Below are 21,465 nucleotides of genomic sequence, written 5' to 3'. Positions count from 1 at the left end.
CAGTTGCTCTCAGAAAAATCTGACCTACTGATCGACCCAGCATCTCAAAAATAAACACAGTATAATCTGTGGATGAAGTGAACTCTAATCAGGCCACATGCAGATTAAACAAACTGTGAGGGAAAAAAATACTAGATTAAAATGTTCGTGCCCAATTCCGGAAGATTATCAGGACATTTTACCTCTTTAAATCCTAATTTATGGTAGGAGTCAAGCTAAAGTTTATATATTATATGTAGTGATTATGTGGCAGGGTAGATTTACTTCAGTTTAGAGAAGATTTTGTGATCAAGTCAACAGCTTGAAAAGCAGCAGCTTTCTTATAGCCTATTCCATTCCCTCTAAGCCTACATATAAGCATATGCTGTTTTTTTTTAAAAAAAAAACCTGGAAAGGTACATTTTTAAAATGAAGATGCAAGTAACATAGTACGGTCTTGAATATTAACACCTAGTCAGTCACATTAGGATAATTAAGATTTTTTAAATAGCACTGCATATTAAACATCATTAGTGGACAGAACTGCTTTCAAGCAGGATTTTCCGCAGTTTTCATATTTTTAGTGTCATGCCTATGTTTCTTGTCCACATACCGATGCTCAGTTCCCCCGCCTCTTTTTTTTTTTTTAATTCTGGTGATTTTCAGTATTTCATTCTCTAAGCAACTACTGAATACCTAGAATCAGTACGAATACTAAAACAAAACAAAATTCTAAAACCTTCATCAGCTGGAACGAAATAGCACTGTTTCCAAATTCAAATTCTATCAGACACAATATTTCAGTCTGAGGTTACACTCACCATCTGTGAGGCCAAACAATGTGCAAAGGTTTCTGCTGATATTTCAAGCTGCCCCCATTGTGGCCAACAGGAATTGCACATTGTCTATCTTCTCCTTGACAAAGATGCTGTCTCTCTGGCCATGGGCAACAAAATCCAGACTCTGTTTTGTGATGTCCAGGTTTTTGGTCTAAATTGTTGATATTGAGGAAATTTGCAGCTTCACATCTCTTTTCTTGGAAAGGCATCTCCATAAGCAAAGATGTATCTCCAATTCCTTTATCACCCAGTGCCTCCCCAGTATGGGACAGTGTGTTTTTTAGCATAAACCTGTTACAAATAAATAAGCAAAATTATACTTCTTGAAAAAGCCATAGATTTTAAGGACAACTCACAACTGTTGAGTACAAAGTTTTTAAGAAAAAAGATAACAATAAAATTATAAAAGTTTATGCATCTAAAAGCAACTGTTTTGTCATAGGGATAGTAAAGCAGACAAATGGATAGATGCACCAAAATCCACACCCATCCATTCATGCATCTTTCTTCAAGAAAAGGAAAGTTGTGAACCATTATTTAATTTCAGGAATTTCTGGATTGCTAAGCGGTTAGATATCAAGCAATTAAAAGCAATAGATTATAGATAAGATCCTACTGATTTTCACAAGTCATTAATACGTTTTTATTTACTGATAGAGCAGCAGCTAATAAAACTCGTTACAGGTAGTCCTCACTTACTGACTGTTTGAAGTTACAAAGGTGTTGAAAAAGGAGACTTACAACTGGTCCTTGCAGTTCTGGCTGTCACAGCACTCCTGCAGTCATGTGATCATGATCTGGGTGCTTGGCAACTGGCTCATATTTACAAAGGTTACAGCATCCTGTGATCACATGATCATTATCTGTGATCTTCCCTGCTGGCTCCTCACATAACTGGGTACAAGAGCCAGGGTAAACGAAGCAAAACCAATGGGGAAGCTGGCAGATAAGGTTGTAAGTAGCTCCAGTAAGTTACTTGCACCCTTCCCTACCTGGCAGCAGCCACCCCTGGCCCTACAAGCTCATGCAGGTCACTCATATACCCTCCCCCACCTAGCAGCAGCCACCCATGGCCCCACTGCACCTCGTGGGCCACTTGCACACCCTCCCCAACCCGGCAGTAGCCAGCCCTGGCTGCTTAACATCCTTTTACAAAGGAAATGCCAGAGATTAAATGCAGGACCTTGTGTATTCAAAGCATATGGTACATCATGGAGTTACGGCCTCTTTTAAGCAAACACCAGGGAAATAATGTAGTTGTGTTTCTTTCCTACCACCAAAATACTATAATTTTTCTAAAACAATTTTATTTCCCTTCTTTTCCCCCACCCACAAATATGTATGTAGAAAATGTTCCTCCCTACAGAACATTTTCCGAAGTGGCTTGTGATTCAAGAAAATATATGTGAAAATAAAGCTGATTAACCACAAGATTCTTAGATATCTGTTGCTATTGTGGGTTTTTTTTTGCTGCCAATGCCCCCCTCCCACCAACTAGCATAGCTACCTCTTTATTGATTTGAGTCAGAAGGTTTGGGTGCAATCTTTTACCTCTTTACCACTACCCTGGCTCTTGTGCCCAGTTATGCAGTGCCCTACTTCAAGATATTTTCCAAGATTTTAGTCCTCATAAATCCATTCTGTCATAATGGAATTTTCAGTTATTAGATAAGATGTTACCAATATCTCAATGAAAGCAACTAGAAAATATCTTTTCCATTGTACAACAAGGAGTCTGCTATCTACTTGCATTGCACACATAATATTAATCACCGTGACAGTTTTTTAAGAAGCTATTTTGGAATGCCATTTCACTGAATGATATTTAGAACAAGATTTATTTCATGATAGAGTTAGAAGTAAGTATTATTCACTTTAATTTGGCAGTGTTTGGCACCAAGTAGTTCTGCATACCTCTTGGTAATAGTGGAGATATTAAAATATAAAGCATGGATGCAGAGAGCCACAAAAATACCAAAGAAATATTCATAGAAAGTATTTAACTGCAAATGGGATTAGATGGTTGTGCTTTTGCTAGGCAACATAATTTCTGAATCTCTCATATTCCCTGGACACAAAGCAGTCAACCATAATTTATACACACTATAATCTCTATGGTCAACATACAGAAATGATATAATGATCTATTTCCTGTTTACTACTTCTGTGGTTTCCTCACAGCTTCAACATATCACAAGAAATTGCATATGCTACAGGTAGGCAGCCTGGTACCTCTAAACACCCGGACTCACTCCTCTGCTACCCACAGGGAGCTCTGCCCAATCTAATGGAAAGATTCTAAACAGGCCCACTACAAAGATGATAGGATCATCTTTATTTATGAGCATACTTCTAAGTACCACATCAACCCCATAAGCATTCTTAGAAAATACAAATGGAGAGTGGTTTTAGCCCAGTTCTTTGGAACTGTGCCTAGAAAAGAGATAGAAGTGTGCAGGAGTAGGAAGGAACATCCAGACAAAGGTGTGGCTGGATAGGATAGGGCAGCATTTCACCTGATCACTTTCTGAAGAAAGGATTGCTCGGTGCCACCATGCCCAAGATGGCAGCCATTGTGTCAATAGGTTAGACCCCACCTAGCAGCCATTTTGTACATGCTCTCAAAAAGCAAATGTGCTGCTGGCCCCAAAGTGTTGCCTACTCCTAGGCTAGGCTATTGACAACAGAGCTATCTCATAGAAAGTGTGAATAAGAAAAAATAACACTACAGATAATCACGGTGTTGGCCAAATTCTCTTAGGTGGGGAACAGTGAGTTTTGGTGGTAATACTAGCTTCATTAATTTGAAAGTCAGAAATTAAACTGTTTTGGAGATTTCTACTGATGTGATTAAGAATTCTAAAAAAAAACCAGCCTTGCTGATTCTATTGAAAAATACAAATATCCAATAGAAGAGAATATGTGTAGTTCAGGGTTGAACTGTGGAGTCCCTGGTGCTCTCTGAGCTTGGTTGTTTGCTTGCAAACATTTCATTACGCAAACCAAATCTTTTTTACGATCAAAGACCAGCATAATTCATTACCCAACTAGGTAACGTCATAAGTGCACATGTACAAATATACCTAGAGATTTATCTGATTTTCAAATAATACTGTGTAAGTCAGGCATGAAACTTGTCACAATCCCACTTTCTCCCCCATTTACATTCATTTGGAAACTGGAAAAGGTTGAAAATTAAAGCAATCACTGGCTTCAAAACTTACAGAAACTATAATACTGAAAATTCACATCATATCAATCAGTAATGTGACATCAATATACTGTACTACCTGGAACTGGTTCAATCTTATCAAGAAGTAGTTTAAAAAGAAGCAAGTGTGATTTTCATTTTTTCCCCAGTTTCTATGTAATGTCTGATGTTATATTAAAACTGAGGAAAGAGACAGAAGTCATTTGTATTTCAACTCCATTTCTAGATAACAGTGTTATCTAAAGACAGTAAATGGCAAAGCAAATACCTGTTGTGGCCAAATAAATATGTGGAACTTGGATGAATGAATGGTGGGATCAATCAATGTTTTCTTCACTTTAAAACATTTGATCTTTTCTTAGTTTTATTCATGTTTATCTGTTGCTTCAAGGGACAGAATATAGTAGATGAAAGGGTGGCCATCCCAGTTAATTTAAGGAAGGAATGGAGAATCAACTGCTGATGGCCACCTGCAGCCCCTGAGACTTTGGGACACATCTCAGAAACTCTTCCGCTTTTGTTACTAGAGTGAGAAGCAATGGGATAAAATTGGCAGGGGGGGCGGGTGTTGTTGAATCTTATTGCTGAAATACTCTATGTGTAGAATTAGCATTTGAAACAAAGTAGGTACTCGTTTTCCAAGACAAGTTACAAGAATGCTTAATTCTGTGATAATAAACTACACGACCTATGAGCATATTGTATGTTTTATGACTTAGTACATATAGTGCATTCTCCTTGACTGGAACAATAAATGAGTAGTAATAACAGCGACAGCATCTCACCATCTGTGAAAGCTTATTGAGAGATTCAAGGAAAGGAAATAAATTTTATTGTATCTTCCATTCTTACCTACATCTTTTCACAAATGTCAGCTTCAAGAACCTACATGAGCCTTTCCTCAGCCTTACTCCTGTGCTCTACTGAGGTCTTGAGTAAAGACTATTTCATGCTTTTCATTAAATCTTTACTTTCAGCACATTTGCTGAAGGAAAGAAAAGAGCCTTCAAAGTTAAGAAGAAGCAAGTGGTATAATTAATTTATATTACACAATGGAAGACATGTCACATCAAGACAGCGAGAGAGAGACTTACAGAGTTCAGTCTTGACTAGAATTTGCAGCTGCCCTTTATCTATTCTCCCAATTTATGGAACAACTAACAAATCAGGAAAACTCTGTATGTCTCGTTCCATAGGAACTCCTAAACATAACAAAAAAATTACTAAAGAGCCACTTTGGTGTAATGGTAAAGGTGCTGGCCTAGAAACCAGGAGACTGAGAGTTCTAGTCCCACCTTAGGCATGAAATCCAGTTGGGTGACTTTGGGCCAGTCAATCTCTCTCAACCCAACCCACCTCACAAGGTTGTTGTGGGGAAATAGGAGGCAGGAGTATGTTCTCCGTTTTGAGTTATATATAAAAAGGTAGGATATAATACTGTATAATAATAATATACTAAAATTCAGCAGTTTGGAGTGGGTGGGTGCAGAATGGACAAAGTATGTTCCTGGTTACTTACCTCTCTGGACTTATTTATTTATTTCTCACATTTCTTCACCTCCCATCTCGCCAAGCAACTCTGATCTGGAGCTGTTCCTAATCAAATGTAGAGTGTGATAGTTCACGATCTAATACATTAAAAAATACAGTCCGGGGACGTAGGTCTTTTTCATGCCACTGCAGTCTTAATTTTTATTAAAAAAAATTATCCTCCTAGGGCTTGATTTGATAACACATCATTGCTAAGGTATGATTGAAAAGAGTGGCCTTTAGCTTCAGACAGTTCTCCCAACCCCATTAAAAATTATCCTCAATAAATATGGTTGACTATTACCACTAAAGTCCATTTTTAATGACAACAATAAAAATACCACAAATGCTAAAACAACAGTAGAAGATGTGGTATTTGAAGAACCAAAACTTTTTTTTCCAGGAAAGTTTTGCCCTTCTTTTCCATCAGAATAAGCACCACTTAATTTACCACATGAAGAAAACATGGCCAGGGAAAATACTTCCTTGGCCAATGATGAACTACAGGCCTTATGCTACCCAAATCACTGATTTAGTAGGAAAAAAAATCTGTTAAAATTCAAGGAAAAGCATTTGCACAGGTACTTAATTAGATTCTTGGGAATATATTTTTGGTTAAAAATATTGTTCAAAAAGCCTTATGAGTACTTCACAGATATAATAAAAAGTACAAGTAATCTGTCAGCTCGGTGCATTTGACCGTAAATGCTTTGTTGAAACATTACAGCAAAAATAACAAATTCTTGACTACATAATAGAAATCTCTTAACATGCTAAAAGTCACTATAAATGTCAGCCTCAATGTTTGACATTTAATATGCCAGATTTGCCATTCTTCGTAGCTTGTAGAATATGCATTCGCTATACTAAAAACAGCCGCGCCAACATACCTACACACATTAATTTGCAAGAGAGATGTGAAGCTTACACTGTTTATGCATAAGATGTCATTATATCTTTTGTACATGTTTATTCACAATACCTCATTTGGTCTAATGAAAAGTTATTTATGAGAATCAGCATTATTCACTGGCACCAACAGTGAACTATACACTATTTTAAAAACCCCACCAAAAGAAGAATGGAAAGATACTGATGTCAGTGTCAATAAATAAAAAAACAACAGTAAAAACATTGGCTGGAGGGCTGCTTTAGGTTAGATCAAATTATCAAAGAAGGGTCTTGGATCATGTGCTGAATAGTAGTTTGAAAAGTGATTTTCATAAACAAAAAATTATGGAAGTGATAGAAAAAATATCTTTTATATTAATAACTTCATATAGATTGACTCAATAAATGTGGACCTGCTCTAAAACAATGAAACTGCAATTTCCGAATAGGTCTTTGCTTGTTACTTCCTTGGAAAAACCATTTAAAACAAGTGTTCAGGTACAAATCTTCGACAGAGTAACATTTTTTAAAATTCCATGCCTTAGAATGATTAAAAATGTCAAATTGTTTATAGAAAGAAGGTCACTACATATTCATCCTGCTTATCTCACTGGGGGAGACCCTTCAACTCCCTAAAATGGTCATATGTTTCATTCTCTGCCTGGGTGCCATACTGAGTTTTAACATGGTTCTGACCAAGGTGCCTCTCCCAGCCTATCATGAATGCAGCCTGCACCCTTGCATTCTTAAGCCATTCTGAACAGATGATTTGTACCACCTCCTCCCTTCTTTCTAGTAACAGAAGGTCCAGTTGGCTGCAGTACCTAGCATACACCTTCTACTCTAGCACCTGGTCAGTCCCCTGTGGAACCATTTCATACTGGGCTGCTGGGAACCTGTGTTCTCTACTGGTTGGCAGCTGCCTTAAAAAAAAACAAAAAAACCTTGTGGTTGATCCAGTGATGGCCCATTAAGTAAACAGAACTTTCCTTGCCCATATTTTTCCACCAGATCTACTGTAGAGGCTCACTGCTCCATTCAACCATTGTAACTCCCAGTGGGCACCCTTTTGGTTTCTGCCTAGGGTGGGTGAAGCATAGTCTCCTTGCTTTCCCACCCCCACCCCCCACTCACAGTATTGCAAAGCTTCACCCCCCTTCCCAATGTTTAAGTTGCAATAAGGGAATAGGTTGTTTCTTCAGCTCTAGATTCCATGATAGGCCTGTGGAAGCTTTGCATAGCATAGGCATGCTGCAATAAAGCTACAAAGTTTCAGTGATTGCTGCTTTACTTTAATGAAGCTGAATTATCAGTTTTTCCTTGCTACAAAGCTTCTACAGGCCTATCGTGGAGCATAGAGCTGAAGAAACAGCCTATTCCCTTTGCTTTAATCATTACAACACCAAAGTAGTAATGGTATAATAAAGAGGGGAAGGGAGACTACCTTGCATTACAGGTAGTCCTCATTGAATGACCACTCGTTCCGTGACCATTCGAAGTTACGAAGGCACTGGATGAGGGGGACTTACGAGGGGTCCTCATAGTTTGGCCGTTGCAGCCTCTGCAGTCACATTATCATCATTTGTGACCTTCCCTGCCAGCTTCCCACAAGCAAAGTCACCGGGGAAGCCAGCAGGAAGTCACAAATGGTGGTCCTGTGACCGTGGGAGACTGAGACTGCAGAATTCGCCTAATGACTGCAACTGGGACTGCTGCCGTAAGTTGGTGTGGCCACATGACATCGTGCTATACGACCATGTCACTTAAGGACGGAATTGCCAGTCCCAATCTGTGCAAATATCTAGGAAAGCAAAGCAAAAAAAAGAAAGAAAGAAGGGAACTAGCGAGGACAGAACAGTCTCTAAAAGGAAAAGGCAAGCATTGGGAGATACCCCTACAGAGGGGCCAGCCTTCACAAATGGGAAGGGAAGAACCAGAGGAATGATCAATCAGGGTCTGCTATGATTGTCATCTGGACAAAGAACCAAACCACTGCAATCAAGACTGGAATTTTTAAAGCTGGCTTCAGGAACAGCTGGGAACAGCATAGTTGGCAAGCAACTTAGGGTGGAATTGTCTTCTGTGGCTCATGGTTAAGTTGCTTTCCATAGGGTCAGGGAGTTTAAACTAAATGTTGGATCTAGGTATTTGAGTGTCCGGAGCCATAAACTGATTACTGGTATAGACTGATACAATGAAAAATCCACATTGCATGCTACATCCTCCCCTGCGCTCTTTTAGCACATAATTTGCCTGATTACAGCTAAGTGATTCAGGTGAATCAATCTAACATGTCTATCTTCTACCAGACAGTATTCTGTGATAAATTCTTTCAGTACTGACAACTTCTCCATGAGTGAAGAAGGGTGCTAATGAAAAGAGCAAGGTATGGAAAGTGAAGGTAAAACTCCAGGAAAAGGAAATGATAGTAATAAACAGGATTACTTCTAAGAGGATAAAAAAAGTTTAAAAACAAAACTCATGTAAGTAGTTAACTGAAAAAAAAAGACAAGTACACATCTGGAAAGACAGAGTAGCAGGCATCCCGAAAGATATATTAAAACATTGCAAAAAATAAATAACTGTCTCTTTAACCTTAGAATGCTTTGCCTAAATTTTTGCTGTGGGAGAACATTCATTGCTCTGGATTTAGGATTCAAAAGCTTGAGCAAATTTCATTTTATTTCTTTAGCACTCCCTGCACTTCACAATACTCTTGCCAATCTGATTTCATTCTCAATCAACTGCACTTTTAACATCTTCCTTGTACTCATCACCTCTTGGCTGTAATTCCTAGGCCTCAATGGAGAGAGGAGGAGCAGAAACACACACAGTAGTCCACCATGCAATCTGTCTGAAATCTGTTTGTGGGTGGACCTAAAGTTTCCACATTTCTAGCTAGTGACTGTTTCTGTCTGTGTGCATGCTATCTGTGTGCGTGTGAGAGAGAGAGAGAGAGAGAGATTTTAAAGCTGCTCAAGATGGCCTGTGAAATTGAAATGCTTTGTTTTGTTCATCTGATAAGGTTTCTGAATGTAACATTCATTCAGCTCCTTTTCTGGAGAATGCACAGCATGGAAATAAGACTAGTTGAAAACTACATATGCCACAGAATTATGCAAAGAAGGGAAGAAGCTACTGTCAGAAATCCCCACAAACCTCACAGATGTGAACTTTCTGGCCTTGGTTTCTTTTATTGTTGTTCTTGTTGTTGTTTTCCTAGAGCCACACCCTTCTAGCCAAAACCATTTTTTTTTATTTATTGAGTCCCTATGGAATTATTTCTGACTTAATACCAACTGGTTACATAACATATTTACCACTGAATGGCCAACAAAGACTTCCAGCAAACCCTTTCAATTTGGGCTGCTTTAAAGCTTTGACATGTTCTTTTTATACTTTTTTCACATTTGAATAGGTTTTTTGTGTGTGTGTATCTGTTGAACTCAACAGTTAGTGAAAAAATGGTTGATATTATGAAATATCACAGTGCATTGCAATGTATGATTTTGATATTTACAGTGAAAGGTAAATAAATAATTGCAATATAATGTTAAAATAAACACTCATATAAAGCTGCAAGAACTGTGTTCTTGATGGAATGCAGTCTGTAAGTAAAACCATATATGTTAACACTAGTTTAAATTGAATGAAGTGGCATAATTATTAAGCATTATCACTAGTATGAAGCAATAAAATAAAAACTGTTTCAAGCTGAGCTTACTCCTTGTCACTTCATGGACAACACCATATAGTTTTCTTGGCAGCAAGATGGCAATGGCCAGATTTATTGAGATGAACAGGATGAGGTTCTAGCAACTGAACTATTCCAATTTAGCATCAATAGATCCCTGTGTATGTTAGGATGGAGAATTTCTGATCTTTGTTCTAACAGCCTTCCTATGCTCTGGCAAGAAGGTAGATCTCTTCAGTAATATCAAGGAGACTTGCAGCTGGCTGTTTGCATAACCATCTTTAGAAACTTCATCAGTCTGGGAACCAACTCTTACAGTTCTGTCTCCCATGGTAGTAATTTTGTGAATCAGCAAGCCATTCTGCCAGAGTAGACATTTTGTGAAAGTGTGCACAACATGTTCTCAACATTCCAAATGATTTATTAGCCCAAGGAAGTTGAGACACATTTTGATAGGCAGGACTTACTGCCTCGTAACAAATGTAGGACTGTGCTGATACAAACCAAATGATAGAAAATACCATGAAAAGCTCATTTTGTGACGACATCTGAAAAATTTCCAGAATACGGCAGTTTGTGTGTACTATCTGAAAATACTGAGATGAACTGGAAGAAAAAATTAAGCTTCCATCTTTCATCTCCCAGGGAAAAATGGCAGTTAAATCTGTAAATATGCATACCAATATTTGAACACTTGCTACAACACGTAGAGATTCAGCTTTAGAATGGTGATTTTAAAAATACTGATTTCATTTAACGTAGCTGAATAGAAAAAAACAGAGCAGAACTGGAAATAGATGCATTTGGGAGGAGAATGATGATTCACTTTTAAATCACCTAGATCTGCTGTTCTTCCCTGTGTCCTATTATTAAATAGGCACCATTAAGAGCATGCAATTTCCTAGCTGAAGGAATTCCTTCTAATCAAGATTTTCAAAAAATCAGTATCCCCTTAAATGGACTCTTTCAGCAAATATACAATGCAGAAGGGAATGCTATCGTAACACTTCAATAGTTAAGTGACTTTATGAGAAAAATACTTCCAAATGTTTCCTAAACCCCTCCAAACCGCACCAAAGAACATTATCGTAATATTATGTTTCCCCATGGTCTCCAGTATTTAAGCTTGCCATTACTGAAATGATACTTGGATGAAAAACTTAAGTTTATGCCATGGATAAGTTTTTCCTAAATGACAGTCCGGCTTTTATAAATTATTAACTACTCTTCGATGTCAGATACTTCATTTTTTATCATTTTCTGTATTAACGGATCTGACCAACCAGCACTCTGCACATATTGACTGTGACAGGATATGTATGCAAGCAGGACCTATTTAAATTCAAGCAAAGACCATGTGATCCCACTCAAGAGGGAGACACTGAAAACAATAACTGTCTTCAATGATTACGTATCACATTACAAATAGATATTCATATTTCTTGTAAGGCATACCCAATCCAAATAAACTCTACAGCATATTTTGATAACACAATCCAGCTTCTCCAGCATCAAAGGCTTCATTTTCTGTTAGGTTTTAATATGAATCAGGGTTGTAATGTTTTCTGTAAGCATAAGCTAACCATTTCAGTGATTCTGCCAGCAAGCTGCTTTTTTGGCAGATTACTGGCAGGATGTACTGGCAACAAGCTAGTGCAACTAAACCCCAGCTTATACATTACAGGTAAATAATGATTTTAATAAATTTAGGTGAAATGTTCCACATGGTCACATCTGTTTTTGATCACTCAATTCCCCTGTGCAGATGCAAATCCTTTTGTGTGCTTCTAGTGGAAGCACACAGTTCACCTTAATTATTTTAACACCTCCTCAGGTATCCAGCATAGCAATGAAGCAGTGTAATGCTATGTGTAGCTCTACTAAAGGGAACAGTAACACAAGCTAATTAAGATACAAGAAAAATACAAAGAAGGAAGGAGAAAGGGAGAATGACACTGAACCACGAATCCATGTGTGAATTCAGCCAGGTCAAGGCAGAGTAGGAATTGTCTGTGTGACAAGATAAAAGGGGAAAATAGTCAGAGACAATTTGACTCTTAATGCGAAAGCCTCACATATTTGTAGCACAATCTTATGCATGTCTCCTTCCAGGGAAGACCCACTGTTTTATAGAGACAGCTTCCAAGGCAAGAACAGGATTGCAGCCTGAGCGTTCCTTACGTCAATATCTAAACAACCCCATGTCCCCTCACAAGCGCTTTTGAACTTCGCCACAGTTCCATAACAGCCTCTCCCTGAAATATGGGAAAGAGAAAGCTGCTCTTTGAGGGAAGAAAAAGTGGGGGGAGATGCTTATGTTCATGTAACTATTTCTACTGCTCTTTGGATCCTGGCTGAAGTCTCTTGTGTGTAAATTTGAGCTTGGGCCAAAAATCCTGATTTAGCTTTGCTCAGAGTCTCTGTAATCCTTTTGGTGGCCTCATAAACAATATTCAGGTAAAACATGACATACAGAGATATCATTTTAACGTCTTTCAGTTAGAAGGTAACATTCATCTTTGTCTCCAGCTTTGGCTTTTGACAGCAAAATCCCAGGACACTGGGCTAGCAAAAGGTTAGAGTGTCCATGTAATACAAAAGTTGAACAAGTAATGGGACAAGAAGTTGGTGAAGTGAAGTAAGCATGGCTTTGTTTAAGTCATGCTGTGATCTCCGGGATACAGTATTGTCCTCTAGGTCATAGGTTCATAAAACGAGCATCTCAGAGAAAGCTTTCTCTCTCCAGCAAATAATAAATACAGTTCACAATGAAATTTTCCTGTAATCAAAATGAAATTTTCCTCAATCTGATGGCCTCTTGATACGTTGCAACTGTAATTTCCAGAATTCCTAGTTAGAAAATAGAGAACAGAACTGTAGTCTCAACACATTACAGGATACCAAAATAAAGAAGGCTGCTCAAAATATACCCTTGAGGTTCCTTTAAGTCAGGAAACTGATCACCACTTTATGGATGCTTACAAGTTTACAAGAGCCAGTTTGGTACAGTAGCGAAGGTGCTGGTTGCAGGAGACTATGAGTTCTAGGCCTCCCTTAGGCAGGAAAGCTGGCTGGGTGACTTTGGGCCAGTCACTCTCTCTCAGCCCAACCCACCTCACAGGGCTGTTGTTGTGGGGGAAATAGAAGGTGGGAGTATTAAGTGTGTTCACTGCCTTGAGTTATATATAAAAAGGCAGGATAAAATAATAATAATAATAATAATAATATAAGCAGAGATGCTGATGACACAGCAGTTCTTTTCATTTGTTAAAAAAGTTCTTATCTACAATAGCGATACAAGCAGGCCTGAGTAGCTCTGCATGCAGCCAAGTATGAATGTCTGCAGGGATGGTGACTTCACATATACAACTGGAGATAGGGAAGTTTCCACATAAGACCTTCGCAAGAGTGGGGGTCTTGCTGAACTGGTAAGTTCCTCATGTATGGCTTCATTTGAAAAGATGCCCTGTTCACGAATGTTGATACTATGTCTGCAGTCCCCTGGGAGAAAACAACACTTCATGGCATGAAGTGCTCTCAGGTGATGGCAAGACTTTTTTTTAATAGGACTGGAAGGAATCTAGGGAACACATTTATAAGATTTATTATTACAATTGTATCCTGTGCAGTTCAAAGTGTTCAAGACAGCGTACATGGCAACTATTTCATTTTATGCTCAATGTAACTGAATGAAGTAGGTAAATAGAACAGGATGACCAAGGAATCAGGGCACAATGAAATTCATGAAGTAGATTCTCTTGTGGCAAACTCTTAGTAATGTTACCTCAGCCTAGATGAAATTATATGGTTAATATGTTGATGTATTTACCAGTTGTCTAACGAGGTCGTTTAAAATCTAATATATAAATACATCAATGCAACTACAGACTTTATACAGTAAGTCTGGCAAACAGTTTTGCTTGTTTGAAGGTCAGCATTGTCATCTAATAAGTTTGTTATTCAGAAATTATCTACTGCTTTAAGTTTGGATTTTTGTTTGCTGGACTGATTGGGTTATGTAAAGAAAAGCCTGTAAACTGAATGATAACACTTTGTTTTTGTTTCTAGATACTGGGAAATAAATCTAGGAAAGATCCATACTCAGCAGCAATGAGGAAAATAGAATTTCCCAGACATGTACTTATGTAATTATTGAAGATGATGGCTTAGTACAAACATCACATCAAACCATGGTTGCCACAAACATATATTAAAATCCCCACTATATGTTGAGCTCCTAAATATGCAGCACCCAGTAATTTAGAGTTGCTTGCCCTAACTCCTAACTTTTTCCAATCTCCATAATGCATCCATTTCTGGAGAGAAAATGGATGTTGCAATGGTTTGTCAAATTGGACACTGAAGGTATTAGTAGAATAAAAATCATGATTAAAAAAATAAACCATAGTTTTGGATTTTAGGATACTGCATTTTAGGAGTAAATGCAGATCAGAAGCTGCCAATTCAACAATTATGACAAACCATAATAAAGCTTCTTTAACCACCATGGTTTCTGAATTAAGGATAGACAGATAGATAGTTATTTTTAAAAGCATCAAAATACAGTTCTTGAATCTGTAGCTAATTATATCCTAACTACTGAGGAATGAAGCTGGTTATTTTGCCCTCCCTTTGTATCTGTTCTGAGTTTAATTAATTTGATTTCTTTTGATTCAGAAACCAAGGTGGCTTACATAAAAAATGTAATAAAATAATATTTGGCTTATTCCACTGTCCTTCAATAGCTGGCCTTTAACCCTCTGCACCTCACTTTATAGATTCAGATAGATTATACGGTTCTGTTATTTTTATTAGAAAAAATACCACTAAGCACACACGGACATACACACATAACACATTTCATTTTGTTCAAAATTGAAAAGTAAATTACAATAAAACAATCAACGTAAGGAAAAAGCCCTGTCCTAAATTTAGACCAGAATGTATAGATTTTGCTTAATTTTTTTAGTCAGTTCTCAAGTTTCATCACTACAAAGCATATCTGTATTTTTGCCAAGACTGTATTGGTATGTTATGGCTAAACAAAAAATATGTCAAGTAAATATAGAAGGTAGCAAACAGGGCTGAAATAATAACTATTTTTTTCTATCTAGAGGCATGACGTCTGACCGCTACGTTGGTCTTGTAACTGCCCCTTTTATATTATACAGTATAAGTGGGCTAGAAGAAAAAGGTCTGGAGCAACTAACTCTTATAGGTTGGGGAGCTCGGTTGATACAACTTGCCCCTCTCTGATTTCCTTCAATACTGCTATGTAGACACAGCATAAAAGTTGCACTGTTATGTTGTTCTGAAATGTATTCATACCCTCCTGGTTCCAAAAAACCTTGAAGATCTGGCTTTCTCCACAAGCCTTAGAGTAGCGTGTGGCTGAAGCCCAGAAAAGTAGTCTGTTGGATGTGAGGGGTGTGTTGATTTGGGGGGTGCTGGGAATTTTTATTTTTGTTTTATGCTTTTTATTGTTTTATTATTGTTTGTAAGCCACTCAGCTTTATGATACTTAAGATGGCCAGCTATATAAATCTAACAAATAAATAGCTTTGTATAATTTGAAGGGCAGAGTCATACATCAAAGAAATAGTGGTATTGGTTGAATGTGATATCATGTTCATGTTTTTGCTGGCCCACCACAATCATTTAATGCCTTGATTAATGAACATATTTGATTATTCTGAGCACCACCTTTTCCTATGCAGTATACTATGTGATTTATCCCAATTTAACTTCAAGAAATTTTCACACACACACACCCTTTTTCCCCGTGCGGACTTTGTTTGTTCTTCTATTACTTTGATGGAATAGAGAATCCTAAACCACAGCATATAATGTGTTATGGGGAGAAAGCATTCCAGGAGGAAAACTGGTAAAAAACTGAAGCCTGCCCTTGCTTATGGACAGCTTCTACTTGCACAGAACAGCTCTTAAATCCATTGATTAAAACTGTGTGATGGCTGTGTAGCACCCTTTTCATGACAAGGGAGTGGGGAAGGAGTGGGTTGAAAAGCTTACCAAAATTATGGATTTAATATTGGTATCTTCCAAAACCGTTAAGAGTACTGTACATACATATCGAGGAGTATCATTGCAAGGAAAAACTCCTGGAAAGAAATGTCACAGAAAAAAATGTAGCTGAAACATCATAGGGCCTTCGGCTGAAAAGGCCAGGAAGGGCAGACTTCTCCCCCAACAAGATCAAAAGAAGGAGGTGTGTATATATAAATGGCACTTGGTTTTGATTCCACTACTTTATAGAAGCCAGGGAACAGATCAAAGAAAAGAATGCACCTATTTTGCTATTAACATTTAACACAGCTCCAGTCTGAAAAACCTTTCCAAATTGCTACTGTAATTTGAAATCTAAGTATTCTCAGGCTGTTTTGTAGACTAGCACTCCTAAAAGCTCCCTTTCAGTCCACAGACTATTTTTTAACCTATTGCAGAGACTAATTTTTGAAGTATATATTCTTTTATAATGTGACTGGATTTTCTTTAATATATATTAGAGCAACAATCAGCAGACTGCAATTAAATTCCAGACCTTATTGTCTGGGGACTTGGTTCTATAGGAAAATAGTTTGAAAAAATAATGCTAAAAGCTAAGGGTACACCGGAGCAAAATATGACTAAAGCTGAATATACGCCAAGCTTTCAATAAATTCAATCTACCTCTCTCCATGCAGGTTTCATACAAATAGACAAAAATTAATGAAGATAAATTTTACATTACTATACTTCAAACAGAATCAATTATATAAACACCTAGCCTTTATTCTGTATAATACAGAAACAACAAAAGTTAAGACCTTTCAGATTAAGGGCATGTTCAAAGAAGACAGCAGTCATGACTAAAGGTTACTTGTGAAGATACAAGCCTGCAACACTGCTTCCCCCCTTGTTCCACTGTAATAGGCAGAAGGAATAACCTTGAGGAATAGGAGGAACACCCACAACCAAGACAACTGTCAGATAAAAGAAAACTGAGTCTGGGCCAGAACTGTAACCTGAGAAAGCGTCTCAGACAGGACCCTCCCTAGTTCTCATGAAGATAATGGGGGCGAGGGGGGCCGGGAAGCACGTTCATACTTGCAAGATTCTGTTATTGTAACATTATAATAAAAGAAGTATTAGCATGCATGACTTTGGTTTCCTCGTCAGGTCTACCTTGAAGGGCTGACACCCACATAGCTTTAAAGTGCACTACTTGGGGCTCAATCTGTCACCTTTTGGCATCTTCTGCCTGTGGTGTTGGATCAACAAATCTAAAACAACCTGAAGACAGAAGCCACACAATGGTAGGCTACAAATGAAGCAACTTGGCAGTGTCTTTTAGGGCATATCAACACTGCCAGGTTACCCTAGTGCAGGTATGGACCACTAACCTTTCTGGAACAACATTATTGTCTTCTACTCCCTTAGTCCACTTGAATGTTACTCTGTCTTCATTTTCCTGCTCTGTATTTAAAGTAGTGTTTTCCAGCTTTTGGAAGCTCACACCCCCTTCAAGTCCTGCTGTGTTACCACATTGTGGTGGGGAGGTGTTTCTGGGATGGATGAGAAAAGAACACTGGCAGTTTATGCCAAGTGTATTCCCTGCAGGGTCAGTCAAGGTCATTCCAGCTAAAGCAAGCAGGCACCTACAGTATATTTGGGCAGCAGGGATATAGGTAGATACTGGAGGTAGATGATTACTTTAGTGACAATGACAAAGGTATCAATTCATACTGTATGGGAGAAGGCAGTGGTAAACCACTTCTGTATTTTACAAAGAAAACCACATGGACAGGCAATGGAAAGTGATCGACAGTATACTGCAGCATTACAGGTACCTCAGTTTCTACTGGAATGCTAGTAGTAATAATAGCTGAAGCAGATTTTAGAGTGCCAAACCTGGGAAAATCCAAAAAATGAACTTTTATTTCAAAGCTGGCTGCTGTACCGGCATATATGTGTGTTTTGACTTCAACTTTGTAAACAGCATTATGTTTTCAAAAAGTAAAAATATCCAGTAAGATCAACATACACAAAGGAAAGCAATTGGCAGTTGCTTTCCTGGCATGGAAAATTGAGAAGTCACAGCAGCAGGAGAAGTGTGTGTGTGTGTGTGTGTGGGGGATGTAATTGTAGCTGGTAGTCCAGACTGAACACCAGGCAAGATACTTCCAATGCTCTCTAGTCTGAATAGAACTTTCTTCAACTGGCTTAGAGGCCACCCAGAACAGGAACACTTTAACGGTGCAGTGCAGAAATGCATTTAGTGAGCCATATGGGATGGCAAAGAAGAGTCCACTAGCGCCACAGTGTATTCACATGTTTAAAGACAAACTATGGCTACTGTGTCAGCTGAAAGTGGCCTGAAGATCCTTCTAGCCCAGCATTCTGCTTCCAAGATTGGACAATCAAATGCCCCATGATGTAAATGAGCAAGATCTGAAGGCAATAATCTTTCCCAGCAAGAATTACTCAGGGCACTGCTCCTAGACATTCTCTTTACCAAATCATGACAAGCAACTGTGACAAGCCTATCTTTCATGAAGCTATTTGTCTTTGTTTGAGTAGGTCCTTAATCCCACTGCCCACTTCTTCACTTTTATTTCAGTCACTTTTGACTAAGGACATGTAGATCACTGAAAACTCAATCCCAGCCAGTGATGCATGTGATTCCATTCCATTCCATTCCCCTTCTGTATCATTGCAAAAAGACCTAGAAAATATACAATTGCTGTTGTACTTGGTACATGTATTTCTGCAATTTATGTACTTTGCTATGCAACTTATTGCCTCCAATATATACTTTCTCTACAAGTTTTCACATTATATACTTCAACTGGAAGCAGTTTCTAACTTTTTTTTGCCCAGTAATTCCTAGTATATATATACACACACAATTTCCCCAAATGCAATTAAATGTTCTAACCAAGATAATAGTGTGGCAATGATAATCACAGAGACTACATAGTGGCAGAATCTTATACCCAGGATTACAGCATTTTAAAGTAAAATAAATCCATAATGGATTCCTTTTACATCTCCATTGCTATTTCATATAAGGTAAAGGTAAAGGTTTCCCTTGACGTAAAGTCCAGTCGAGTCCGACTCTAGGGGGCGGTGCTCATCTCCGTTTCTAAGCCTTGGAGCCGCCGTTGTCCATAGGACACTTCCGGATCATGTGGCCAGCATGACTCACGGAATGCCGTTACCTTCCCGCCGAAGCGGTACCAATTAATCTACTCACATTTGCATGTTTTTGAACTGCTTGGTGTGCAGGAGCTGGGAATAACAACGGGAGCTCACCCCGCCACGCGGTTTCGAACCGCCGACCTTCCGATCGACAGCTCAGCGGTTTAACCCGCAGCGCCACCGCGTCCCTATGCTATTTCATATAGATATTGTATATTCACACATATCCATCATGCTATTCTCTTTTGGGATAAGCAACATTTTTCAAAGCACAGAAAAGGAGTAAGGAATAGTAAGACAAAGAAAGAAAAAATCCTGAGATAAGAAAAAGAAAAGGACTCATAGCTGAAATTAGTTTTCACCACTAACATTCACTGTATTTCTCCTTTCTATCCTTGCAAATCATTCTTATTTTCTTAGTGTCCATCTGCACTTAATATATTGTTTTTGTTCTTCCAGCTTCTCACTTCTTTCTTTTTCAGGATCTCAACAATTCTACCCAACCATGACTTTCTAGGTCTTCCCCTTCCTTAATAGCCATTCGCTTTTCCTTCCTACATTTGTTTTGCAATCTGAACCTCCTGACTCACTGTGGCTCATGATGCCTCCAAGATGTCAAGTGTAAGTCTATCAAAGCCCTGTTTATATACACATACAAGTATTAAGTGAATATGAGCAAAGGCTAAAGAAACAAATGATGTGAGAGAAGAAAACTACAAGACAGACAAATCCTGTGGATCTATATAGTAGCTAAATGTTAGATAAACATCTGCAAAAAAAAATCGGACTTCCAACTAACCCTTACATATATGGTGCCTAATTGAAAAATCAGTTCCTGTCTATTGTCTATGATCAATCCCTATAATTCATGACAGTTACTTCAAACCCACTTATCATGCAGTCCTTAACAAATTATCCCTGAAGAAATGGGGCTCTTCACAGAAAAAAAATGATTTTCCATCCCAGCTTCAAAGTTAGGAAGTGAGAAATGACATTGAGGTGGATCTGAATCTCAAAGAAATCTTTCCAGAATTGTCACAAAGTTCAACAACAGAAAAGCACAATGTTATCTCAAAGTCTACATACTATGAACAAATTGAGCAAGCCTAAGAGGTAATTAATAGGGATGTGGCAGAAGATTCAACAGAAAAAAGATTGAAAAAAAGGAAAAGTAACCAAAAAGACAGAGTTTGGAAGGGTTCTGTGCTCAGGTCTGAGGGGTGAAAAGATTAGCTCCCAAATAGCTACTGATAGCCAGGAGTGTATTCTGAAAATTGGAAATTCCCTATTGTGGGTAATAAAGTGACTGCCTTCTGTTGAGTAAGCAGAGGCTGCTGCAGAGACGGTAGTAGGAATATAAGACAATCAGTTTCCAGGGCACAAGGTACCTGTGAGAACTAACATGAGTATGCAAGTAGAATTTGTGGGGGAGTTTAAGGAAGATGTCCTTGACAAAGTTTCCCTGTAAGTCAACAATGTGTATTTGATTTAATCTGAAACCCTAAGAGGGGAAGAAAACCAGAACCAAAAGCCTTTCTACTAGAGCCGTAAGCAACAAGTAAAGATGAACAAACATACCCCTGTTGTTGTCACCTGTAGTACATAAGGCATATTTTTATTTCTGTCTAAGAATGACCTGACACATTTTTGCAGCATGTTGAAGCCAGTAGTATTGCTTGAAGAAAAACTACAATATTTCAACAATTGAATGGCCAGTTTCAGTTCCTAAGAGAGAACAATTTATTAAACAAAACAGCTTATAGGGAAAGCAACTCTACATAAGGAAAAGAATCAAACAAAAGAACAAGCCCAGTGGTTGAGAGTGATAACCAAAACAAAGATTCAGAAATATTCTGCATTCTTGGAACCGAGAAACAACTTTGAGTTTTCTGGCAATGAGAAAGAGATATTGATGACTAGGAAGGTAAATCTCTGAAGGGCAAAGGACACTATGATAGTTGAAAACTCACTATAATGAAAAACAGACAAAAACATGTTCAACTGAACCTATTCGTCTGTGAAGTATGCTGTCTGCCAGTGCTTGGATCATGGATGTGACAAAACAAGTCCCAAGACTTACCAAGTTTATTTACAATTATCATTTCCTGATAAACTATGTAGGG

At 38.2% G+C, this 21,465-nt stretch overlaps 1 protein-coding gene across 1 annotated transcript in view; it reads right to left on the bottom strand.

Annotated features, from left to right (window-relative positions):
• The window catches only part of GTDC1 (glycosyltransferase like domain containing 1), a 238,027-nt gene that overhangs the window by 47,804 nt on the left and 168,758 nt on the right, over window positions 1-21,465 (bottom strand). Inside the window, exon 5 of the mRNA XM_063318392.1 lies at window positions 801-1,109. Coding sequence (XP_063174462.1) covers window positions 801-1,109 — 309 coding nt within the window. The remainder of the gene's footprint in view (window positions 1-800; window positions 1,110-21,465) is intronic.

The sequence above is a fragment of the Candoia aspera genome, chromosome 1, assembly GCF_035149785.1.
Source record: "Candoia aspera isolate rCanAsp1 chromosome 1, rCanAsp1.hap2, whole genome shotgun sequence".
NCBI lineage: Eukaryota > Metazoa > Chordata > Lepidosauria > Squamata > Boidae > Candoia > Candoia aspera.
Note: the sequence above shows the minus strand (reverse complement) of the source record. Positions and strands in the feature narration are given on the sequence as shown.